This window comes from Rhodamnia argentea, chromosome 7 (genome assembly GCF_020921035.1).
Source record: "Rhodamnia argentea isolate NSW1041297 chromosome 7, ASM2092103v1, whole genome shotgun sequence".
NCBI lineage: Eukaryota > Viridiplantae > Streptophyta > Magnoliopsida > Myrtales > Myrtaceae > Rhodamnia > Rhodamnia argentea.
In genome coordinates this window covers 8,954,716-8,980,955 of record NC_063156.1, presented here as the reverse complement: position 1 = coordinate 8,980,955, position 26,240 = coordinate 8,954,716, and the positions used below count along the sequence as shown (strand labels likewise).

Here is a 26,240-nt window from a genome sequence, read left to right as displayed (position 1 = left end):
ATATTTATGTTTCACAAACCTGAGGTCGTTTGAATTGCTTATACTCTCACAAGATTAATTGGGAAAAAGTAGCTGTCAAAAGAAATGCGTTTCCTACAAAAGCTAAGACAGGTTGCTTAAGGCACTCTCACAGTGGCTTCATGAAAGAGCCCTCTACAGCATACTAACATTCACAGTCGTTGCTGGTCCATTGACAGTTTGATGTCCAACGGACAAAAAACTTTCCCAGCTCTCCTGTTCAAGCTGTTTTTCATGACATCATTCTGCGGTCGATCCTCCATCCTCCGTTACTCCATCCTCCATTACTTATTTCAATAGAGCCAAAGATGACATTACATGCGGATTCATTCTGTAATGAGCTTTGTAGGAGCGGGGAGACTACATGAGAAATGATCCATTCAGCAATCCTTTGCATCCCTTCTTCTCGAAAGCCAAACCCAGAAGTTAAAACAGAAACAACCCAACAAAGGACCAAGCGCAGAGCCGGGAGAGTACACAAGAACAGACTATACATCCAAAAAATCATGTACACAAAAAGCGGATAACGCTTCTGAACTTCTGCACTGAAACTCTATCTTACAAAACTTGAGGGCACTGACGCCAAAATATAACTGCCCTCCAAACCAGCCATCCTGGCATTAGCATGAGCTTAGTAATCTCGCTTTCTTGACTCCTGCACCACAGAAGACAATGTTTGGAACAGAACGGCCCAAAAGCACAAGAAGTTACTTAGTGCATCTTGTGTTTGTCTATCATGAGAAAATAAACATCATAAAGAGGTTACTTAGTGCACAATAATTTCTATGACCCCACCATAAAGTAAACTGAAGGGAGTGCTATGAGACATATATATACAAAAATCAAGACAGAGTAGCCTATCCTGCAACATATGTAGCACAGGTAATCATACATCACCATCTCCTTGTCTATAGAAAAGGGAAGTTAGTATGTTAAACTGAATTTGATGGAGAATCGCCAGTTGTTTGGACATGTCTACAAGGATAAATCTCCTATATAACTTCTAATTTCAACATATGAGAAACTACTTTAAACACCAACAGTTTATCCATCTACTCTAGGAAAAATCGTAACTAAGAAATAAAAAAGATAAGAATTGCAATGGGACCTCCAAACCTTCTCTTTGGAGAGTACCCAAAGTAGAATAACCATTGGTACGTAGAACATTAGTTGTTGCTCCTATTATCACCAGAAATTACATTTTGTATACCTATTTGGGGGGCTCTATACTTAGATGTTCCTTTAGGACAAGGAATGCTGATTCTATAGGTAGGGTTTATTCTTTATTAGATCTTCATTATCCTCTGAGAGAGAGAGAGAGAGAGAGAGAGAGAGAGAGAGACTTACTTTTCGAGCGTTTTACGTTTCGACAGAACTTACTGCCACATATACACTGGAATGCATTGAGAGAATTATCATGGTCGTCAAACTCAATACCATAATCCTACAAGGGCAAGAAGCATTAGGAGTACAAACAGTAGGCATCAGAATAATCAAATAACACAGGTTTGACAACAAAAGCTCAAAAGAGTAGATCATAACCTCTTGAACCCGTGGGCAACATCCAAACAAGCAATTTACTGCAATCTTCTGTACTCTCAATAGAGAGACACTAATCTAAAATAGCTTTTGCATAGTGCAAACTCTGGACAAAAAATAGTTATGCATGTATATTTGGACAGCATATGCTTCAGTCTGATTGTTATAATATGTGGACAAGGTACAAAAAAAGGGGACATTCCAGTTTCCTTATTCCAGGTTCAATATAGAAATGTCCGTATTTCTTCTTCACTCATTGACCCTTGCAATCATATACGGAGACCAAGACATGCATATATACGTTTGATTTTATCGATGTAAGCACAGATGATAAGGCAAATGTCTCAATCAAGTTCTCAAATATGCATTTTAATTACCAAATCATTAGTCTCTAGAGCCTTGGGTTGGATCACTAGAGCACTTAATTCAATAAAACAATCAACATATCATGAGGGAATTATAGAACCTCCAGTTAAGGCTGAAAGATACCAAAAAGGAAAATTTCACTTGATGTCACAGCATGCAAATTAATCAGACTCAACAAAAACATAAATGACGCCAACATGACATCACTGGGAATTTTAATGATCCATCACATATCTTAAGTTGTAAAAAAGAATAGAACTAACACAGCATATATCAAGTTGTAAAACTGAATAAAATGGTATCATTTTTCTCCTATGCTGAATTTATGGTGAATTTGTTGAAGATTACAGGCTGAAGATTCTGTTTCTCAAAACACAAGCATTAAAAATCATAGAAAGTCGTACAATTATATATCTCAATTACACAACATTCAGACAGGTCAGTCATCCTTCATAGTCCAGTGAAAGCAACACAAAAACAGAATACACACAAACTGTTATCAAAATCAGGTACAACTCAATTGACTCACCCATGTCAGCTCTTCCAAGGCCTGTATTTTTCTAGCAGTAAATAATGCGAGCTGCAAGAAGAGTTTATGCAAGATATTATACTAGACCATCTCCTATAGAATAATAGTTCCCAAAAAAATAATGAAGATTGAGGCTTTTCATACACGATAGTAGTGATGCTTTGGGGTCTCCACCTCAATTGGGATCTCAATTAAATTGGCATCATAACATCTAGCAATATAAACAAGGAAAATCAAAATTGCCACATGTGTATGTATATTTGGTAAAATTCGGAATAAAAATTTATAAATTTACTGCACAACCCATCCTTCCCAAGCTTGGAACTTTTGTGACATTTAAAACTGAGACTATGTTAGCTGAGATATAAATCCTCACATAAAACTAAACCAAAAGAAAAAACAGTACATGCATAATGGGCATAATGTGCATGAAGAAATTATGCCTGAATGGAAAAGGCTTAAGAAAATCTATGACAAGCTCCTCTACCTGAACAAAAATCAAATTCAACAGTAATTAAGGTCAACATACTACAAGTCCACCAAACTTCTTTCCATAATTAGTTAGCAAACCTTTTGCGTAAATCTGTTAAAATCAATCCATTGACAGAGTTATGCTGATAATAAGAAAATGGTGCATATAACATGGAATGTAGAATTTAAGACATATAATCAATTCATCGTGACTAAACCAATAGGCTCCTGATGATAACAATGATGCAGGAGTTCTGATTGTGGTTTCTATTGGACATCATTATTTTTCCTCTTTCGACAATTGAAGCAACTTTTTCTTCCAAAGCGACACACCAAGGGAGTGCCAACCTAGTAGGGTGTTTGCTTTTAGTTCTATAAGAGAGGACGAAAAGAAACCATAGAATAAGTGAATCCACCATCATCAGAAACTATGTTGATGGTCACCCACATGTAAGAGTTATGCATATAACTAATTACTCCGTCCAAGGGACAAGAAGAAAAGGTGAAAACAGGACATATTTCCAAGGCCTCTGATGCTTACAGATAGAATCTCACAATGAGTCCATTACGAGTTAATCCCCATCAGCAAATTAGCTAAGTATTTGAGCTCTTTGACTGTAGGGGGTGAGGCAGTAAAAGATGAACATATTAGCTCTCCTAGTAACTAGCCTTCCAGCATCAAGAAATAGAGTGTTCTCTCATATGGCTTCCCTACCAAAGAATCTTACCTGAAAATGCAGTTCCAATTGGGGAAAGACCACGACTGGCTTTCAGCTGAATTTAAGAATGGGCAGCATAACTCTATAAGGATTGGAATAGGTTCAGTCTAGTCCTCTGATACCCAAAAAATTACCTGAGCAGATTTTCCTTTTCCCTTCCCACCTTCAATGCTTTCCTTTTCCACCACAGATGAAGATATCTCAGAGAGGTTTATAGTTTTCCTTTTCAGACTATGCTTGACAGCGAACTGCCATGAAGTTTGTGAAAGCTCTGGCCAAGAAGAGCTTGGACCTCAGATAAAAATATTTAGAGTTTTTTTGGGTTGTTGTCATCTCTAGGTGTCAATAACCACTCGGAAATTCTGTAACGAGTGGAAACAAATTATGCTGTGGTTCGGCTTAAGGTGTTTTATATGAGTACTAATTAATTTCTTTTGCTGATGCCCGTGATTAGAGAATCATTTTCATGATTTAGATTTCAGTGCCCTGTGTACATGAAAGATTTTGCTGATTAGTGCTTTAAATGTGTTACATCGTTCTGTTCAACTGACCTTCCACTTTAAGTGGGCATTGAATGCCTTTTCTCACGAGCTTGAAGAAGGGGAGAATGCAAGAAATCAGAAAGCAGAGCAGAATAGGGTTCTGATGTCTACAGTTACTTGGAAACAATATCAGATTTAGTACATGAATCCTACAATAATAAATAAGGAAAAACTTTCCAGGTGTGTTAAATTTCTATGCTGTTTTAATAGATAAGCTTGCAACGAAATTTGCATTCTCAAAGCTTTAGACCAAAGACTTATGCTAAAAAAGTGAACTTTCTGTCAGGAGCTACTTTTACAAATTAGGCCATCCAATATTAAGTAATTTCCATCTTATAGGCGGATGCAATAAAAATGTAAGAGCTCAAAGACCAAATCAACATATGAACGCTTCCTATCAAAAGAAACAAATACCTATGGTTGATGAACCTAGCAATGTTTCCATAGGTTCTTGAATCCAGACAAAGGGCTTCATCATCCTTCACACACATGGAGCTCCAATCAGAATCAAGGAGCACCTGATAGGTACGTTGTGCAGTGTCGCCCATCTTCGAATTTCGCTCTTGGATTTCCTTGGTGGTTAATATTTCACCAACGTACTCACATACAAATGCACCTTTAGGCAGTTCATCCAGTGTCTGCAGACCCCACCCTTTTCCTTCGGGTGTCATAAACACCTGAAAGACAAAATCAGTCTCAAAAAAGTACAGGGTTAAGCTTGAGGGTTCCAAGTATGAAGTCACCCACTGCAATAGTAACTGGAACACTTTTAAGAATGATAACTATGACAAGATCCAACTATGACAGTACAGCTATAATAGGCAAAAGCTTTAGACTAACACGTAACTAATAGTTTACCTGCAATTTACCACTTATGCCCCGCTGCACCACTCGATTGCCACACTGTTTGCCACAGCCACACTTTCTCCAGCACTCTTTGATAAATTTTCTCTGCAGGTGTCCCTTACACGGTTCTAAAACTTCATTATCTTTTGACTTTTCTAGAGGGCATTCCCGACAGTACAAGTGGTGGTTCTTTTTAGGGTCCCGATTGACAGAAATACACTTCTGCAAAAAAGCTTCCTTTACAAGACCTTTTACAGTGTAAATAAACTCACCCCCATTTGCACATGCACAAGCACAGGGTACCGGAGAAGGCAGACAGTCACCATAACAATTTGAACAGCAATTCTCATTTCTGATCTCAGAAAGGGAGAAATTGAGAGAAGCTTTAGAGAAAGCCAGGCTTTGGGGTATGTAGTGAAAGGATGGTGGACACTGATCATCAATCTTGTTAACCCATGGTATTTGTACTCTTTCTTCTCCTTTGGCTATGTCATTGACATCATGGAGAGACCTCAGTTCAGTAGGAGTTGACTGACTCTTCGATAAAACCACCAGACTACGTGAATCAGTGTCTCCTGGTTCTTCTGACAGCTTCCTTTCACTTCCAGCACAATCAACTATGGCACTGTTTTTGTTCATTTTCAAGTGATCATTACTACCATCAAAAGGCCCAGGCAATCTAGGAATTCGAGGTGCAGCTGCCCCAATTGATCCTTGAACATCAGGACGTCCATTGGGAGCATTATTGGGTACAAAGGAGTTTGTTTTATGGCTTCCAACATTGAGAGTGTCCTGCATAACAGATCTCTGTAAGGTATCAACTGTAGGGTCCACATTGATTGATAGTTCTCTTGATGCATCAGTAGAGTCGCTTCCTAACTCCAGAAAGCATTGGCACATATCTTTCATCAGTTTCGAGACAGAAAAACTGGGGTCAATGATTTTATGGGATTGGAGATATTTATCCTCCATCAACTTTAGAACCGCATCTATACTAGGCATATGAAAGTCTGCTCTTCCACGGGTGGAGTTGCAGCTCAAAGTAATTTTTACCTCTCCCAAGGGCGAGGAGGCAATCTCTAGGTTGGTAGGAGATTCTTCTGCAATGTTAGAAGGCTCATGGTCATTCCGATACTCACTAGATGTTGTGCAGACAGCTGTGCCTCCTCTTCCACCAATCATCTCCTTCCCAATCACAGAATCTCCTTTATTGATTGGAGCTACATGTATTAACCAAACAACATCAACAAACACCACTAGACCCCAGGGTTACAATCAGATATTTAATAAGACAGCCCTAATAACAATAAAATGCACAGTAACCGTCAATTCAACAGTTTGCCCTTTCAAAATACCCAACTGAGCAGACAAGGATTAGTCTACTCAATCATATTCTTTTTCTTGGCATTTATGGGGAATATAGAGCAACAGTAAATGGAGTCAAATACTTCTCTATTAAAGGCTAGTAAGTTTGAAAATTTATGTTTTTTGCTTTCAGAACGGAATATTCTAAATGTTTTTGTCATATAGATCCATACTCTACCCTGCAGACAGTTTAAGTATGTATGAGGGGCACCCCTTGCCTCTTTACTCAATAACTTCCTAGTTGAAGTGAGAAAGGAGACTATCCTGACTAAGTGGAATTAGTTGCAAGCTCAGAGAGGCACTTGACGTCATAAATAAAAGAACTCTATTTCCCTTAAAAAGAGAGAACCAAAAGCACCAAGTGAATGAAAAACCAGGAACCGTATTTACATAAGTCTTTGTTAAGTAGTTAGTAGATCCATAAATTAATTGAAAGATACCCAGCTGCTAAAGTCTACTTGACCATATAAGAAGAGGATTCTATTGTCATTGAACATGCATAGACATCACCAGCAGCATTTCCTTCTGCTCAAGAACATGAGAGAAGGAACAGAAAAATGATGGAGGGAACATGGAAGAAGAGATGGAGGATTAAGGGAGAATGAGATGGGAAGCAGGCAAAGTGTACGAAAAGTCGGAGAATGTAGTTTCTTTTCCTCATCCTCAACAATGATCTAAGTCACCTACAAGCCCCACTAATCATTCCCTTCCCTCACCCGAGAGAAACTGACAAACTATAGTCATTATGCAGATGAGTCAACAAAACTAAAAGGCCAGTCAAACAAACAAATTATTAAGTAAACATGGACCTGGAAGTATAGTTGCAATAGGAGTTTCATTTAGGGGCTCATCATCACCATACGTCTCATCCTTTAGTTCGTTGCATGGCCTTCTCATGTACAAAGCTTCTATCGATAAATTGAGGAGAGAGAGGCCCCTTTCCTTTGTCTATGAGAATTCTGATAGAAGTATCGGAGGACATTACTGAACGTGTTCCACTAACTTTAATAGGAGATAGCTGTGACAGGTTGTTTCTTTCAATTACAGCCAAAGCCATGGGAGAAATGGGTTGTTTTCCCTTGTTCATGTTATTTTGCTGGACTGAAGAAGATTGGATTTCTTGCTGCTCAACCACAGGCTGGAACGAAGTTCCACCTAATTGAGATTTTTGATTACTAGGAGAAGCTAAGCCCTGAGATTCTTGGTTTCTCAACCTCAGTCTTTTTAACGGGCGTTCAACCTCATGCATTTGTGCTTCTTCCTCCAAGTCATCCTCCTTCAGAGCCAAAAAGAGAAGAACAAAGGTTATTTTAAAGATGGTCAAAAAGTTGTAGTTACAATATGGAGTGGATCACATACATCTGCAGTACTTTTTCTCTTTTGCACCTCAACCTGTACAGCAGATCATAAACAAAGATTAGAAAAACAAGCAGGAAAGAAGAGGTGAAAAAGAGAGAGAAACATTGATGAAGTAAATATAGATAGTTCTACGTATACTGCACCTTATCATCCTCCTCATCGAATATAGCATCTGCAAGAACTCTATAGTTTTCTTCTTCAATCAGCTCCCATTTTTTGTCATATACTTTCAGGAGTTTCTTCAGCACTGGCTTCACCTTGTCTTCACTGATTCCAATATCCCTCATTGCCATAAAGGCTGCCTTTACTCTGGGGTTAGGTGCCATAACTCTTCAAGCTCTTGGAAGTAAAGAGGGCTTACAATTGTTGGAAGAGCCTAGATACCTGAATTGTGAGATAAAAGCTTCAGAGAGCTCCATATATAATTTCACAGAACACACAACTTCGAGTCAAAAAAATATCATACCAAGAAAAAATCAAAATGCTAGCTGGCAGTGACCTTTTAAAGGCATCAAAAGGTGCATTACGAAGAAGAACATTTAAAAGAAAAATTAAATAAACCAACAACACCAATACCTAAGTGAGACCAGAGCATGCATTCCATTAATACTTTACAAAGCAAAAGCTGAAGAATGTGAAGACTCTGATCCCTCAAACTATCTTCCATTGCATTCTCATTCTTTCCCAATGCACCACGAGACACAAGGGAAAAAGCTCAACCAGTTTAAATAAGCAAGTTTCATTTAAGCAATGAAAAATTAACATAAAGAGGTGCCAGAAGATAGGCATTAAAAGACAATGAAATGAAGCATGTTTTGAAAATATTAAATGAATTCCGATGACAATTGTGACAATGTTGACCATTTCCGTATATTCGTGTGAAAAGGGTATCCCGAGCACACATGGCTTATTGCCATGAGGGTGTTGGGGCAGATTCCCGCATGTTAATGAAAATTCCCAAAGTTGCTTTCGATCTTTTTGCAACACATTAAAGCCAGACTATTTCCACGCTTACCAAGTTACCAATAAATATAACAAGAACCAAAGTTCTACAGTAAATGCAAGGCCAAAAGGGTCAGCAAAAGTACTTTGCATAACAAATCCCCGGAAGAGTGTTGCCTCAAGTTTTTACAGAAATGTAAATGCAGTACCATAACACAGACTTTCCACCCAAAAGATCATCTCAATAAATGACCACTTGAGACCGAACGTAGAGCTCAGAAACAGCTACACGCAGCTCGTTAGGCTTTCTCAAGGCAAAAGCTCCACCACCGAACAAAACCAGAGAACCAAATTTTCGACTAACCCGCTATCGACTTTCTCGCGCGCATGCGTTCGCCAGACCAGAGAGGGACCAAATGATCGGCAACCACTCTCCCCAAAAGCTCAAATGTACTAAGCAATTACAGCGAAACTAGACCTCTCCGGCGGAGACAAGCCAACCCACGAACGACACCAAACTTTCGGGAGGAACAGCAATCGGTCGTTCGAACAAGCACCATCTCCCATCCCAAATGCAATCAAAAATCGAAAAGAGAAAGCTACGAGAAGGAGAGAGAGACTGAAGGGCGAGGCTTACCAGTTCATGCGCAGAGTGGGAGTCTAATAGGGTACCAACAGCAGTGGCCACACTCGCCAAAAAGGACACTAACATTTTCTTCCCCTTGTCTATATAAAACGCTTCCGAGAGGAAGACGAAGGACACTGATTGGATTTCGGTTTTTTCAAAGCCTACACCAGGAAAAGGGTTGTCTTGTCCCTGCTTTAAATTCTCTTCCAATTCCCGGTCCAACTCCCCTCGGCTCTGTTTGGCTCGCAATCCGGTGGTGCAAAGTGCAAACCCTGTTTGGTTGCTGGGGCAGGTTTTTCCGTGGATGATCTGAAAATGCCAGTGAACCGGATCGTCCCGAACCGTAAAATCACACCCGGTTTGGCTTTGAAGATCAAACCGAATCAGAGTCCGGCAAAATTAGTAATCGGACTAATTTATTTCACCCGGCTAAATTAAAAAACAATTCATTTTACAATCGAAACCGAAACGAATCAAATTGCAATAATAAGTGCAGTTAAGTTTTCAAATCGCACAAAGCTCATGGAAGAAGTGCATCGTAGTTTGGACATCTGGGTTCAAATTTGGACAAAGAAATGTGTATGCTCATAACAATCAAAGTTGCAAAGCCAAACACAGTTTAATGATAAGAATATTATCACGTGCATAAACAGACATGGGTTTGTGTCGTTTGACATTAAAAAAAAAATTGAACTTTTTTTTTAAACTATAGTAATAAGACTTGCGAGAGAGTCGTGTGTTTCAAACAATGGTCATCTTCTTTATGTTGATTATCATATCATGGAACATCTTGTCGACCTCTCTCCTCTCTCTCCTAGAGTTGGCATTAAATTCTAAGAGACGGCTCTCAATGATCCTAAAAGCTTGGGAAGTTAAATGAAGAATCCAGAAAAATTTAAACTCCCGATCTTCAACTTTGTTAGGGTTTGAGTTTTTTATGGGATAATGACCAACTACCTTCGGAACGATTTGCCAACTCTAATTAGCCTAGCTGGAAATCTATTGTGATATTTTTTATTAATATCTAAAGCCTATCTGGCTCACCAGAGTCCGATAAGCAATAAAAAAAAAAATAAAATTTTCAAAAAAATATTAAAAATAAAAAAATAATTAGATTAAAAAAAATAAACATAATCTAAAGTTAAGATAGAATTAAAAAAAAAAAAAAAAAGAAAGAGACCAATTGCATAGGCGGCAAGAGTGGGGAATGGCCGGCTGGGGTTGCTAATCACAAGCGAGGGCCGGCCATCCCCCAACCTCGCCGCTTGTGCAACTCCCGTTTTTAATTTTTTCCAGCATATTTTTAGTTTTCGCGATCCACATGAACTGATTTTTTTTAAAAAAACATGTTAGATTAAAATTTTAATTATAAATGCCATGTAATTAGTTTGGCTAGAATTTCTCAAATTATGAATGCCTCGTGAACTAAAAATGTTTCTTACGTGTAGAAAATCTGCAAAATCCACTTAATGAGATGATTGGGTAGGTTCCAAGATGAATATTAGAACTTGCAGAGTAAATTTCAAGTTCCCAAAATTACGAAACCGGTAGATATACGATAGGTTCCAAGGTGTCGGCTGATACCATCGTGTTCCCACCCTCTACGTTGTTTGCAAGGTTCCCTATAGAAAGGTATAAGGAACCATATATAATATTTGATAATTAAAGTACATGCGTATTAAATTATCTATTGTTTTCTCTTTTCCTTTGTGAAATTTCACTTTCAAATGTGAGAATGCCCCATTTGATCAACACTCTCAAAGCCCATTAAGACAAATCCCCAACTCCATTTCAAACGCCCTTTGTATGTGAAGGGCTTGACTATGTCTAGGATAAAACGTTTTGGTTCATGCTCTCCGAAACTTTCATGTAAAACTTATATATTTACTTACTATCATTTAATATAACGTTACCGCATGGTCGGCTGGGTTTTAAGTGAGCATTTTACTCCGTCAAATTCATTACTCTTTGCCATTAATTTCCAAATTCACGTAATGTCGCATAAATTGATCTCCGCTGCTATGATGCTTTAACATGGATGACAAATTAGCAAGTGTGGCGTATTGTCGGAGGTTGTCTTGCAAGAAGTTCAAATAACAATTACAATTTGATTTACAGTGGTCTCAGTCCTATGAAGTACCATGGTCCCAAAAAAAAAAAAAAAAAACTACATGAAGTACCAGGAGAGATACTGTCTCCTACATATTGTATCCTCTAACGTGTAAGACAGATTTTAGATTTTTTTTTTTTTTACAGTGTTTGGATTGTCTGGTAATTAGATTTTATTCTTTTCCTTGATTTTTGGGGGAGAAAATAGCTGGGAAATTAATATCTTTAATGACAACTGCAAGACCGCCTCTCCGTTCACCATCCCGACCACTTAGACCCGCCACCCTCAGCAAAACCAGGAAGTATTACTCCATCTACTTCTTTGCTAATGGCGACCATTGCTCTCAGGGTGAAAAAGTAGCTATTGTAACATTAATGCGGAAATTTACAGTGTCTTGCAATTTAAGTCGATGCAAAATCACTAGAGAAATAAGTGAGAAACCATAAAGGATATTAGAGATTTACGTGGTTCGGTCCCTAGTGTCGGTACCTACTCAACGGGAAGAGCCAGCAGCAAATCATCCACTAATAATCGAAGAATTAGAGTTATAATCGCTCACACACTTGAGTGTTTCCCACATCTAGATTAAGCCTAAATCCACGCTGTGCAAAAAAACAACTCAATCAAATGTAGAATTTACAGCACAAATCTTCCATGTGTCCGGAGCTTTCTTATGTACGACCCAAAGAAACGCTCCACTATGTGCAGCTCAATAAAGGACTTCAATATGTGGCCGAATTAAGAGTCTCTCCTATGCAGAAAAAATCTCGAGTATTTATAGATTGACTAATTACTGAAGATCTCATCCCTTACGCGACTTGAACAAAGACGCCCACGTTCCATACACAGACTCAAGCTCGAGATATAATTTAAGAGCAGCGGTCATCATCGGTGAAACTTCCGATGGCCCGACCTCCTGTCCAGCTAGATCAGCCACTGGCTGCCCCAACCACCAGCGCCAGCACATCTCCGCCCCTATCCAGAAGCGAGGCTTCATCTCCAGGTGCCACACTGCTAGTCCTGTTCACGTCCATTGCCATAAGCTTATCATGTCGGTTCATAAAACATGAGGATCATTATTTCCCCAAGATATAGGAGGCTTTCTCTCACAATTTCAGCATGATTAACACAATGAAAATCGATCAGACTTGTAATAGTTCATAACTTTTCTTGCAAAATATAGGGTTCTCTTACGAAATTCCAAAATCCGGCTCTATTTGCAGTTCCTATGAAGACCAAGACTATTGACAGATTTCGAAGCAGCAGGAGATAAAAACTCACATACTGGAAAGTCAGAAACACAAGATCACTAGGAAAAAATTCCTCTCTGGCATGGCAAAAACAATCCCAGCATTGGAATGACCAACAGGCTAAGCGGTGTAAATCTTGTTAGGATTAAAACCCAAGGAATAAACAGTTCAGCAAGGAATTTAAAATGACAATGATTCCGTGAACTCACTCTTGCAGACTACATGAATTTAGCTTGAAAGAACCCGACGAATTCCGGTTCAAGAGCACCATGATCCAAAATGATCTCTCTCCTTTGCCTCTGTGCTTTTGCACTTTGCCTCCCGAACCATCTTTAATAATCCACATGTTAATAATTAAATTAGCAGTCATACAAGAACAGACAAAAGAGAGAATTACAGTTCAAATATCGCAGAACAATAGGAAAAAAAAAAGGCCAATTCAAGCAATCGGGAAAAGCAAGCAAAGTTACGTCATTCTTGGCATTACTAAAGATAGAAAAGCTCAACTCACCGTGGAAACAAAATAAGAACACGTTATAATAATTTGCGAGCAAGCACAACCACCTTAAAACACAGGATTTGCAAAAGCATTTTACAAAAAGTCACGCTTATGACGGTCTAGTCCTCCAACGAGAGCTGCCAGTTACATTCCTACCATGATCAAAAGAGTTTTCATTCCAACTAAGAAACATGAATCACTCGGTAATGTACAAAGAAGAATCACTCACAGATGATTCACCAGGACCGCCAGCTTCATTCCTGCCATTTTTGCCTTCATAGAGGTTGATGTTCAACTGTATCGGGGTTTTCAAGCACCATAGGTCATGTAATATTCCTAGGGAAGTGTAACGACAGATGCCCAAAATATCAAGGCTTCGAGTGATTCTCACTGTTTGCAGCTTGGAATATCCTCAGCTTCCTTAAACTTCATAGATTCAGTGATTGTTCATTTGATCTTGCACCCAGAAATATCCCAATCTCTCAAGTATTTTGATCTATCATGGCCTTGAATTTTGACTAGGTTCTCGTAGCTTGCAGGACAGAATTTCCACAAATATCTTAAAGTTGACTACCACTTGATTGTCTAAGGATGTGCACCCAGGAATATCCAAATTCCGTAAAGATTCTAACCCATCAAGACCTCGAATTTCAACTAGGTTTGTGCATCTGCATGCAACACGGATAGTCGAAAGATGCTTCAAATTTGAAAGGTTGAGTGATTGTCTAAGGGATGTGCACCCAGAAATATCCAAACTTTGTAAAGATCCTAACCCATCAAGACCTTGAATTTCAACTAGGTTTGTGCATTTTGCAGCACGGATAGTCGGAAGATGCTTTAAATTTGAAATGGTAAGTGATTGTCTAAGGGATGTGCACCCAGAAATATCCAATTTCCTTAAAGATGCTAACCTATCAAGGCCTCGAATTCCAACTAGTTTCTTGCAGTTTGCAGCTTTGAGTGTCTGCAGATACTTTGACTTTGATAAGTCCGGTGATTGTCTAAGAGACGTGCACCCAGAAATTGACAAAGTTACCAAGGATTCCAATCCATCAAGGCCTCGAATTTCAACTAGGTTCTCGCAGTTTGCAGCTTTGAGTGTCTGCAGATACTTTGAATTTGAAAAGTCTAGTGATTGTCCAAGGGACGTGCACCCAGAAATTCTCAATTCTTTCAACAATTTGTACATCAAGGCCTTGAATTCCAACTAGTTTCTTGCGGTTTGCAGCTTTGAGTGTCTGCAGATTCTTTGACTTTGATAAGTCCAATGATTGTCCAAGAGACGTGCACCCAGAAATCCTCAATTCTTTCAACGATTCCAATACATCAAGGCCTTGAATTCCAACTAGTTTCTTGCAGTTTGCAACTTTGAGTGTCTGCAGATTCTTTAACTTTGACAAGTCCAGTGATTGTCCAAGAGACGTGCACCCGGAAATATCCAAAGTTACCAAGGATTCCAATCCATCAAGGCCTCGAATTTCAACTAGGTTCTTGCAATTTGCAGCTTCAAGTGTATGCAGATTTTTTGAATTTGACAAGTCCAGTGATTGTCCAAGAGACGTGCACCCAGAAATTATCAAAGTTACCAAGGATTCCAATCCATCAAGGCCTCGAATTTCAACTAGGTTCTTGCAATCTATAGCATAAAATTCCCTCAAACTCTTTAAATTTGACAGGTCCAATGATTGTCCAAGGGATGTGCAACCAGAGACAGACAAAGTTTTCAAGGATATTAATCCATCCAGGCAATTTGTAAAATGCGATTCCCTCACACATTCCAAACCTAAAAGGTCTTGAGATTGTCCAGCGGAAGTGGACTCAGAGATATCCGACGTCAGTGAGGATTTTGATCCACCAAGGCCTTCAATTTCTGCTAAATTTTCGCAACTTCCAGCGATTGTTTCCTGCAGAATCTTTGAATTTGAAAGATGTAGCGATCCTTCAGGCCGAGATACCTTTGCGCTCGTTAACTTGGAAGAATCCGGGAACGCCTCATCAATGTGTAAGCCTCTCGATGACTCCAAGGATTCGACCGCCCCAAGCCTACATATCTTAGGGCAACCCCGTACTTCTAAGTGGGATAGGGACCGTAAACCTTCCAAGCCGGTGACTTCTGTTAGCTCAAAGCACTCCTCGACAATCAATTGAGATAAGCGCTTCAAGCTTGACAAATTGGGCAACGCCTTCAATTTTCCGCAAAGCCTAATCCAAAGCGTTGATAGTCCAACCGGAAGCTCTGGGAGACAATCAAATCGAAGAAAGAGTGAGTTTGTTGAGAAGGCTCAGTTGAGGAAGATGTGGCAATGACCGACTACGGCAGGTTATCCGTAGATCTCTCAAGCCGGAGGGCGCTTCCGGTATTTCTTGAAGCTTCTCGCAGTATTCAAAGCCGAGGAGTTGGAGAGAAGAGAGCTTAGAAATGCTTTCTGGCAAGCCCGAGATGCCCGACTTGTCTAAGTAAAGCTCCTTTAGCGAAGTCGGTTGGGCTATATTACTGGGTAGTCCTTCCAGATTTTTGCATCCCGAGGCTCTCAACACTTGGAGTTTCGCCAACATTCCAATGTCACGAGGCAATTCTGTTATGTGGGTCCAACTAATGTCCAAAATCCTCAAATTCTGCAGATTCACAATGCTTTCGGGCAATTCCGCAATTGCTGTCCTTTCTAAATTCAATTCAGTCAAAGACGTGAGGGAGCATATGGAGACCGGAAGTTGAGCAAGTTTACTGCATTCTCTTAGGTCAAGGACAGAAAGAGATGCTAGATGTCCTATGGAGCTAGGTATGCGGGCTAACGATTCACAATGAGAGGTATTAAGAGTCTCGAGCTCTTTCAAAGAACCAATTGATTCGAGTAATCCTTCAATCCCCGAATCATGATAGGTCCAACCGAGTTAACGACACAAGAGAGCCCATGGATTCCGGCAGTTGAGCAAGTTTTTGACAACTCATGGCACTTAGATTCTCTAGCTTCATCAAACAACCTCTCGAAATAGGAATCTCTCGTATGGCGGTTTCATCTAAGATAAGCTCCCTCAAATTTTCCATTTTGCCTACTCCAGCCGGTAGCTCCTTCAATCTACAACAACCCCTGACATTCAAGGAGACGAGGGTCTTGAGGTCTCCGATAGAAGGATGAATCTCTTCCAGATACCCACAATATTCAAGAATCAAAATCTCCAAGCTTTTGAAAGCGGACAAATCAGGAGTTCCTTTCAAAGAGTGACAGCTCGTGAGATTGAGAACTTTGAGTTCGGTTGCCACCTGAAAGAAAGAAAGAATACCTCATTGTGATTGGACCACTATAACTTATGATTTTCCACTACTAGTGTTTTTTTTTCCTTTGGACTTTTGAAAGTTCCTCAAAAATATTCATGCTCCGCTACTCTTTGACAGTTTCTTATTTACTTTTAAGTGTTTCTTTTAGTAGAATTTGGGTACACCATCGTATAAATGTTTTTTTAAGCATATCCATTGCGAAAAGAATGTTATGCTAACTGCATTTAGTTACGGATAACTCTTTTTTTTCAGAGGAAAAAATATAATTAGTTTTTAAAAGTTATGGCGATGCCTTGTTTTGTTGATTAGACATAAAGGAAATTTTATCATGAAAAAAGCAGATGAGAAATTCAAATGGAAGAGAGAATCATTCACTGGGCGCCACTTTTTCTTTCAACAGTATGAAATTAAAGAGAAACAGCTAGTTTAATTACGAAAAGCAATTTTTAAGTTTTATATGTGCAAGATTTAAAAAAATGTTAGGTTTGAAAGTATTTAAACGTCACTGGAAGGATAATTTTGTTACTCTTGTTAGATTAATAGCTTATGAATGTGTTATACGGTGATTTCAATAATCAACATTAATAAATAATTAGATAATGCGTGCAAGAAGTGAGAGCAATTAATAAATGATTTCTGTTTCTCTAAGATAAAATTGAATTTAGAATTTTAGTATGTATATACAACACAAGCCACTGTGACGGAGTTTCTGTTTCTCCTTGAAACTGTGAAAGAAGATGGACATAGACAAACAACAAGAATCGCTAAAAAAAAGACATACTTTTGCTTGGGGAGAAATTGAAAAAACAAAAAAGAGAAGACCAAAAATCATTAAAAAAAAATTCAAAATAGGCACAAATATTGTAATTATAATTTTAATAGATGGTAATTAGTATGTCTAATGTTAAGCATGACTGGTTAAGATTTTAAAGGGCATAAGCTTCCAGTATATTTAGGTGCCTATAAATTCCTCTTATTTATAGAGGAAAGTCCTTCATTTGAGGAAGGACATTAAAACCATTCCAAAATAAAGAAGGAGAATTTGGTGCAATTGGACCATCGACAATATGTAATATTCAACAATATATATGTCTTCTCTATATCTTACCTTTAGTGGACCCCATCCTCCCCAATCCTCCGAAATCTCGCTATACGATAGATCGAGCACGACTAATTTCTTCGGATGAAAGTTGGCCGCTGCGAAATCTGACGGACAATACCGCCATTGGAGCCATCTTAATTGAGGAAACAAGTTCTGGAAATCTCCAGTGAAATTCCCACCATTCATTTGAAAGAACCTCAAGTTGGCCAGCTCTTTAAATTGTTCAGCCGTATAACTTCTTCCTCCCTCACCATAATTGCCAAGACAAAGGGCCTCAATCTTTCTAGTGCCCTGCAACTAGGAAACATCGTGGACTGTTAGCTCTGAATGTTTGATCTTACCACATAAAATATGCCATTGAGTTATGCGTCTACATTGAGTAATGGTTACATACATATCTCATAGCAATTGAAACAATTTATGAAGCTATAATTTATTACGTGGAATGGGCTTATATTGGACAAAAAAATAATACAAACACCGTATTGGTCAAATAAATATATCAAAATATCAATATTATATTAGGCTAATATTTGACAACCTAAATAATACTAAAAGATCGACGAACACGATGACCACCAAAAAATTATTGAACATGCGTTACCAAAGAGAAGAATATAGAGGGTTGGCTACATATCTTCAATGATAAGTATAACCAAATGTATGATATTTTTATGGATACTCATTATGAGAAAATATTTTTCGTTTTTCATATGTAAATGACATTAACAAAAGGACAAACAAATTATCTTAAATGATAAACCATATTTAACAAATAAATGATGTAAATGTACTAAATATGTGCTAAATATCACCAAGAGTTGAACGATGTAGAAATATCTATGGTCATGTGGTGGTCAATACTTGACATAAACAATATCCATAAAACATTTATGTAACATGATAGACCATATTTAACAAATGATGATATAAAAAACTAACTAAATATTTGCTAAATAAGATCCTGAAAAAGAGCTGAACATGATAGCCTATGTTTAACAAATGAATGTTAGAAGGATTAATGAAATGAGACTAATAAATGTCTAGACGTTTATCTTACACAGCTGCGCATATAAAAAATAAATAAGGAAGCCACACCAGCAAATTGACGGTATTAGATACTGGTTGACAATAAAGAACTCGATTGCATAAAAGATAAAGGATTACGTTGAGAAAAAAAAAATAGATACAGGAAGTAAATCTCAGAAACAGTAATACTTAAGGGACTGAATCTGTAATTGACCCAACCTGAGAAACGCACAAAGCAGGATAGCAAATCATCAGAAATGAAATGAAGGTCTCATTTATTGCAGCAAACAACTCATAAGAAGTCAATACTCAGTAAAAGAAAAAAAAAAAAATGACCTAACACGAAATCAAAAGAAGAATCCATACATTAAACACGTGCATTAAATAGATATGTGGGAAAAGCATGGGCCCGAACAATGGCAAGTGTTAGGTTTTCTCCGAAAGTGGTACGTCAAGGGAGACTGTCATCGTCACAATTCTACGAGACAAAGACAAACATAACATACATACATATATATCACCAATAACCAAGAAATTGCTCTTCAATTATGTCATTGAATTCTGCAAGGACGGCAATTAATCGAACTAGCTCTTTTCCGGGTAGAAGCCACAAGTTTTGGGGACTGAAGACTTGACAACAATTTTTCTGTCAAACAAGAAAGAGAGGATGGACTCACATTCATTAATTAAGATAAGCAAAGAAAACTCTTACCTTGCTGTTGTCAACCACATCTTCGGCGTCCTTATGATTCCATAATCTACTCCGCTTCCAAGGCTCCTTTGCATTTTCTTGACGAACAATTTCCCTTCCCAAATCTCTGAGTTGATCATGCATCATTAGATTGCCGTTTTCGTCAATTTTTATTAGGGACAGAAGACTGAGCACTTCGAGCCCCCTCGCCGGAAAAAAATCACAGGCATCCCACATATAAGTCGCACTTTGTTTAGGCCATCCAATAAGAAAACATGCAATATCCAGAAATATTTGCTGCTCCTCATAGATCTAACGTATCATAACTTATCCTCAACTTCTCTTGCACTTTCTTTTCAGGCACCTTCTCTAATTTCTTTAACGTATCTTTCCATACGTCTTTTCCCTTTCCACATAAAAACGAACCTATAACTTCGAGCGCTAAGGGAAGCCCCCCAGTAGTTGATACAACATCATGAGAGATATCCTCATAATCGCTCTGAGGAGAATCCTTTCGAAAAGCATGTCTACTGAATAAAATCAGCGATTGATCCAAAGGCAACTCTTTGAGTTGGTAGATGTGGCTTGCCCTAGCCTCCTCAAGAATACTCTTGTTTCTAGTTGTTATGATGACTATACTACCAGCTTCAAACGAACTACTCTCTCCGGCCAAAGCATTCAAGTGAGTATTATCATCCACATCGTCAAGGACAATGAGGACTTTCTTACCCGTAAAGCGAGACCTTATGACACCGATTCCCTCCGCGACATTGGACCCGCCATATGGACTTTGTATATCGCAAATGAGTTGCTTTTGCAGGCATTCAATACCCTTCCGTGCACATGTTTCTCGAATATCTGTCAAGAAGCTACGATGTTCGAATTGACTAGAGAGATTGTTGTACAGGACCTTTGCCGGAGTTGTCTTACCGATGCCGCCCATTCCACAGATTCCGATAATCGTTGTATTTGTAAATTTTTTAACGTCTATCAGGCTCATAATCTCTTGCACACGATCATCAACTCCAACCAACTCTTTGGGAAGAGTTAGCCGAAAATTTCTACTTAATTCGTGCAAAACCTCCCGGACAACAATGTTAACAAGTGCTCCTTCATGCCTATCAAATAACATAAAATTTTGAGTATGGGATGGCAAATATTTTAAATCCGTTTGGAAAAAAGATCTACTTGTGACAAACTAAACAATATGTTGGTGGAGAATAACGTACCCATTATGAATTTTCTCGGATTCCCATCCTTTCAAGGAGCCGACTTCTTTGAGTGCTTTCTCCCATTCCTTCACAACATTTCGTCCACTTCCCCACGTGCATTGATAGCATTTCCCAATCTCCCTGTAAGATGCCGCACTTGTGAGGGTGCCACTTTGTAAAATATGGGCCACACTAATTGCCCGTTGGTTTCCTTGCACTTCAACATGTGAGTTAGCTCGCGAAGGCACCATTTGCTAGAAGTGTAGTTCTCCGAGAAAATCGGGATCGAGATCTTGGACTGCGTAATACTGCAGAGAAGCTCCGGACCAATCTCCTCGCCAACGCGGAGCTCATTGTCGTCTCTGAACACGCGAATTCCTGCGTTGACAAGGCTCGTATAGAGATGATCGGTGAAGCCTTTGCGGGTGTCTTCCCCTCTAAAGCTCAAGAACACTTCGTAATTATCTCCTTTCGGCTTTTTGGTTCCGCCTTCATAGTCACCTGCACTAGGAGAGGCCGACGAGGAAGACGCCCTGTACGTCGGATCTTCTGCTGAAGGAGTGGGTTCTTCTCTTTCCATCTCGAGAGAATTGGTGGAGCAGATGCTACAAAGCCAGTAAAAGAAATTGAGGAAGACGCCCACCATATCGGATCTTCTTGGCTCCGCGTTCAAAATTCACCTAAAAAGGCGGTAGAAGAGATTGATGGGAGCAGAGCCTCAAAAGAAAGCAGGAAACAGAGAGGAGAAATATGGAACCCCAGATCTGGGGATTGCAGAAACGTCTCCCGGAGCTCGATCCGCAAGTCATCAGAAGAAAATACAGGAATCGAAGCAGAGAAGTAGAATAGAGCGAGGAGTCATGGATTACCTGAGGAATGCTCAAGACAACACAATCCACCCACTGCTGTGATCTCCAGAGATTCACGACACACTGTTCGGCGTGCTCGAACGATGCTGAGATCTTGCCGTCCAACGATTCAAGACTCTTCACGCTAAATCGAACTGCTGCGACGGATGGTGATCGGAAAGGAGAACTAGCAGCATAACGCGGAAGTACGCAGATGCTCCCTCCTGGTTGTAGCGCACATGGGCCAACGACCAAGACTTATATGAATTTTTTTTTTTTTTTGTGCACATCAACATGGCTTTTTAAATAATTTTTGAATCCCGAACAACATCCGAAATTGGTCGAGCGACTTTTGTTGAGAAGACTCGGTCAACGCGCTCCCCGACCCACCAGAGGCAATTGGAGTTCATGATTAAGATTGACCGCCGATTCAACGGCGTAGATTCCTGGATTAACCATCTAAACAAGAAGACTCTACGGTGGAGATGATGGCTAAAATTGTCGTGGGTGTGGACTGACAAACAAGTAACTTCTTTTTCTTTCGCCGTGCGTCACAAATTTGCAAGCAAACGGGTCGCGATTTTGCTGAATGAAAACGATGTTATACTTAATAATTGCAAAATTTGTTCCATTAACAAGAAGTAGATGTAATAGTAGTTGTTTGCTTTAATTTCTAGTCTTTCTCTCGATAAAATAAAATGGAGATGTTTAAACTTATTTTTATTCGGATATACATAAAAATTCAAAAGTCGATGGTTCCACACTTGTAAACTGTGTTGACCTCCACATTTGGAATTCAAACTAAATAACACATTAAATTTGTGACTTAGCCACAAAGTTGTTATCTTTAGCTCATTAATCAGAATTAGTCAAAGCACAAAAGAATCGTCTTTTGCCGTTTCTGCTATCAAAGATAAGCACACCCCAAAGCAAAGCAAAAGCAATCCCCAAAAAAATAAGACGAACCCCCAACTTGTGCTACAGTGAAGAAAAGTCGGAACCACTAAGGAAAGTACACATCAATACGTGCTTACTGATTCCTCTGTTTTCAATCAAAGTATGCTCCGTTTTTCATCACTTTCGATTTCAATCCACGTCCCCTTTATCAACTTTTCTCACGTCAATAAAGGCCATGGAGAAAACACGCCCAGCTCGATACTCAGCCCGCACAAAGTTCTCAGTCTTCTTTTGAGCATTTTCATTATCAAAGTTAATCAAAGCACAAGAGATCATCTTTTGTCATTTCATTGTCAGACCAGAGGAGGGAAGAAAATGAGAGGAAAAAGCAACAGCAAATACGAAACCCGTCTTTTTAGCGTCAATGTGAAACGCACCGGTCCAAAAGAAAAAAAAAACAGTATGTTCACAGAAACGCCCGTGTGAAAGTTTTGTTCGAGAAGGCTCATTTCCCTCCGATTGGATCGAGAAACCAAGTAAGTCTAACAGTAGGGAGCTGTTTGGGAGCGTGCAATAGATGCTTTGGCAAGAAAATGAAGATGAGGAGCTGTTCAAGTCATACGTGAAAGAATGCCGGGAACCAATAAGGAAGTACGTACACATTAGTACGGGCTATACTAATTCCTCTATTTCCAATTGAAGTTGCTCTCTTCTCGTCGGTTTCAATTTGCAGGTTTTTATTTGAAAAAACAAGAGCACTTAGAGTCTTTATTTAAAATTTTTCCCTCTGTTAATTAAAATGCTTCAAATATATTCAACATTATTCTTGTCTTTAACATTGGATGAGCTATACTTGGGAGTGTTATCCATCAAGCGTTAAAATTACAAAAATAAAATATTTATCGAATTGATATGCAATCTTGCTAGTAAAGAGATTGAGGTGAAGATGCTAATATCACAGCTGCGGGATTCGATTGCTGCCCTCTATAAAGAGACATAGCAAAAATCAAATAAAAGGGAGTTAGAGATAGGATTGACCAAAAAAAAAAAAAAAAATTGACAGTGTTAAAAATATGATTTGTATAAAAATTTTAATCGAATTGTTTTTTTGGTCATATTTTAATGGAAATTGAATCCCGAGCGATATCACTAATTGGTCAACCGACTTGTGTTGAGCAGACTCGGTCAACATCACTAATAAAAGAGTACTATCGAACTCGATTAATTTATTTGTGACCAGTGGAACTTGATTAATCATTATCCTATTTCGACTGATTGAACTCGAGGAATGGGCACCATTTCGGTCAGACTTGCATCGAGAGACTTCAAAAAACTATGCAGTCTTAATGGCACAATCCTAATATCACGTGGGTCTCGTGTGGGTCCCATCAAAATTAGATGTCATATCTTATTTAGCCGAATGAAAATGACGTTATACTCAATAAATACAAAAACTTCGTAAAACAATGATAAGATGTAGTACTTATTTGCTTTAATATGCAGTCGGGCTCTCCATAAAATGGAGGTCTTTAAACCTACTTTTAAAATACATAGGTTTCAGCCATTTGTAATTACAAACTTAATGATTCCATAGGTGTGAACTGCATTTCGAAATATGTGGCATCAATATTTTGAATTAAAAACGTATTAAATTTGTGGAGTACCAAATCTTTTTATATCAAAATAACACTTCATACACTTCCTCGAAATACAAGAGAGGATCAATGCGGTTCAACCGCAAACCAAGACAAATCCCAAAAAACTTCAAATCAAAACAAGCTCCGAAAAATAAGAGAAATCGTCAGAACAAAGTTATAGATCACACGCTCAAAGAGCACATCTATGATTTCTTCACACCAAAATCGACGACTAACCACCGAATCCGTCTTTAATAATGAGCACACAATAAGATATCCATTTATTGCTATGGCTTTGCGCGCCTAGCATTGGCATCCCTAGCATCATCACCGAGTAGAGCAAAAAGGTTAGACGAGCGCAGATCCGATATCTGTGATAGCGAAATCTTCACGAAGCTCTTTTGATCTCTTTTGAAACTTGACTTGTTCATCAACGAAATCCGAGGAAAGCTAAATCCCAACCACATACACTCAAAAAACCCAAATCTAGACTAGAATGGGAGATAGAAGCTTTAGATCTAGACTAAATAGAAAGAGAACATCTCCCAAATGGAAGGAAAGTAAGAAAAGGAAATAGAAAATCAAAGCAATCTAAAAAGGGGAGGGAGGGAGAGATCTAACTGAAACTCTCCCCTCAATAGAGGTTGAAAAAGAAAGGGTGTGAAAATAAGAGGGAGAGAAGAGAAGAGGAGAGAGTTTGAGTTAGATCTCTCCCTCCCTCCCCTTTTTTAGACTGTTTGGAGGCTAGGTTCTTTTTGGGGATTTTGTGGAGTACTAAATCAATAAACTAAAATTTGGTTGAAAGTGTGCAACTTCTTTCTTCGGATTTAATTATTTGTGATTGGTTAATTATAATTAATTCGAGGAGGGATATCGAAGTGACCGGGACGGAGGCATGATAACTATGAAATAAGCATGGTGTGGCATGGAAAAGCCTACTTTCGGGAGAGATTTATTTTGGAATTAGATTTTTATCTTGAGTAATAAACTCATCACAGTTCTCTCGACTCTCGCATATCGTCTAACTAGTATATCAAAACTGGAATGACTTTCTTATTCAATGTGATTGACTAGTGCTTGTTAAGTATTGGTTAAGGAGATCTAATCATGTGAATCTCATATGGGCCGTACATTTCCAATGTCTCTCTTTTTTTAACAAGACTAATGTGCACCAAACTTCATGCATTTGATTACCGTTCTATTCATCTCATGAGAATTGTGATGTACACGAATACAAAATACTAAAGAAAGAAAGAACAAAAAGATTGAGATGGGACCATTAATCTCGTGCTTTTGTGCATGGCAACTTTGCAATTCTCTTGTTAGCCATATGACGCAAGTGTTTTAATGTCGGTAATTAGCGTTGCCGGTTGTTCGGGGGGTTGAGGACGAAATCTGGTTGGAGAGGGAGAGGCCGAGCAGGGGAGAGGGAGGATCGGCCGGGCGAGGGTGGGTCCTGCGGCGGAGGGGATGGTCTCGAGCTTGTGGATGGTAGATTTGCAAGCGGGGACGACGTGTGAATGCACCGAGAGCGAGAGGGTCGAAGAGAGCCCTAACAAGATGTAGGTGTGAGAAACTAACCAGCCTCTTTTGGTGGAGAGTAAGGTACCCATTATCGGTTTTCTCGAATTCCCATCCTTTCAAGGTGTTAATTTCTTTGAGCACTTCTTCCCATTCCTTCACAATTCTCTGTGTGCATTGATAGCATCTCTCAATCTCCCCATAAGATGTTGCAATTGTGAGGGTTCCACTTTGTAAAATATGGGCAGCACCATTTGTCCTCCGCTTTTCTAGGGCTTCAACATCCGAGTCAATTTGCGAGGGCACCACACTTGTTGGAAGAGTAGTCCTTTGAGATAATCGGGATCGAGATCTTAGACTATGTAATACTAGAGAGAAGTTCCGGACCAATCTCCTAACTCTGAACTAGACTTGTCAAACAGATGAGTTAGGTCGGGTTTGGGTCCGATCATAAATGGTTCGATCCAAATTGATCCATTTATGACCTATTTATGCGTAGTGCCAATTTATTAACCCATACTAGACCCGACCCATACCCGATTCATACCCAATCCATACCCGACCCGACTCATATTATTAAAATATTTCTATATTTAATCCAATCTAAGAAAAATTGCTTTTTATAAATTTTTGAAATAATTATGTTACTAAATCATTTTGGATAATTTTTTTATTTTTTTAATTTTGAAAAACTATGATTTTTAATTTTTTTTATTTTTAATGGCTTTGACCTGATTTACCTGGTTTGCTCCCATGGTTTTCGCAACATGATTGTTGTCCCCATGTAAAAATTCTGTTAAAAAAATAGAGAAAATAGTTTTTTTGGCGTAAAAAAAATGAAAAT

General features: G+C 38.9%; 2 protein-coding genes and 1 pseudogene across 2 annotated transcripts; all 3 read right to left on the bottom strand.

The window, feature by feature from the left end:
- Nucleotides 1–137: 137 nt before the first annotated feature.
- LOC115733491 lies at nt 138–9,451 on the bottom strand (annotated as a pseudogene).
- Nucleotides 9,452–12,363: 2,912 nt separating this feature from the next.
- Nucleotides 12,364–19,426, bottom strand: LOC115733314 (disease resistance protein TAO1-like). The gene is made up of 7 exons (XM_048282588.1): nt 19,304–19,426; nt 17,569–17,853; nt 16,166–16,445; nt 15,492–15,972; nt 14,371–15,385; nt 14,095–14,285; nt 12,364–12,454 (listed from the first exon to the last, which is right to left on the bottom strand). Exons 1-7 carry the CDS (start codon nt 19,424–19,426, stop codon nt 12,364–12,366), a joined length of 2,466 nt encoding a protein of 821 aa, XP_048138545.1.
- Nucleotides 19,427–19,586: 160 nt separating this feature from the next.
- LOC125315957 (disease resistance protein RUN1-like) lies at nt 19,587–21,139 on the bottom strand. Its single transcript, XM_048282587.1, has 3 exons — nt 20,742–21,139; nt 20,512–20,634; nt 19,587–20,400 (listed from the first exon to the last, which is right to left on the bottom strand). The coding sequence occupies exons 1-3, from the start codon at nt 21,137–21,139 to the stop codon at nt 19,587–19,589; spliced, it is 1,335 nt and encodes a 444-aa protein (XP_048138544.1).
- Between the last annotated feature and the right edge of the window lie 5,101 nt (nt 21,140–26,240).

Coding starts and splice junctions, on each gene's coding strand:
- LOC125315957 (XM_048282587.1), bottom strand. CDS start 21,139: ATGGTGGGCGTCTTCCTCAATTTCTTTTACTGGCTTTGTAGCATCTGC. Junction 20,635..20,741: donor AACTACACTTCTAGCAAATG/GTGCCTTCGCGA, acceptor GGCATCTTACAG/GGAGATTGGGAAATGCTATC. Junction 20,401..20,511: donor TCCGAGAAAATTCATAATGG/GTACGTTATTCT, acceptor GTTATTTGATAG/GCATGAAGGAGCACTTGTTA.
- LOC115733314 (XM_048282588.1), bottom strand. CDS start 19,426: ATGCATGATCAACTCAGAGATTTGGGAAGGGAAATTGTTCGTCAAGAA. Junction 15,973..16,165: donor AGAGATTCCTATTTCGAGAG/GTTGTTTGATGA, acceptor GTGAATCGTTAG/CCCGCATACCTAGCTCCATA. Junction 15,386..15,491: donor CGGATAACCTGCCGTAGTCG/GTCATTGCCACA, acceptor GCTTTGGATTAG/GCTTTGCGGAAAATTGAAGG.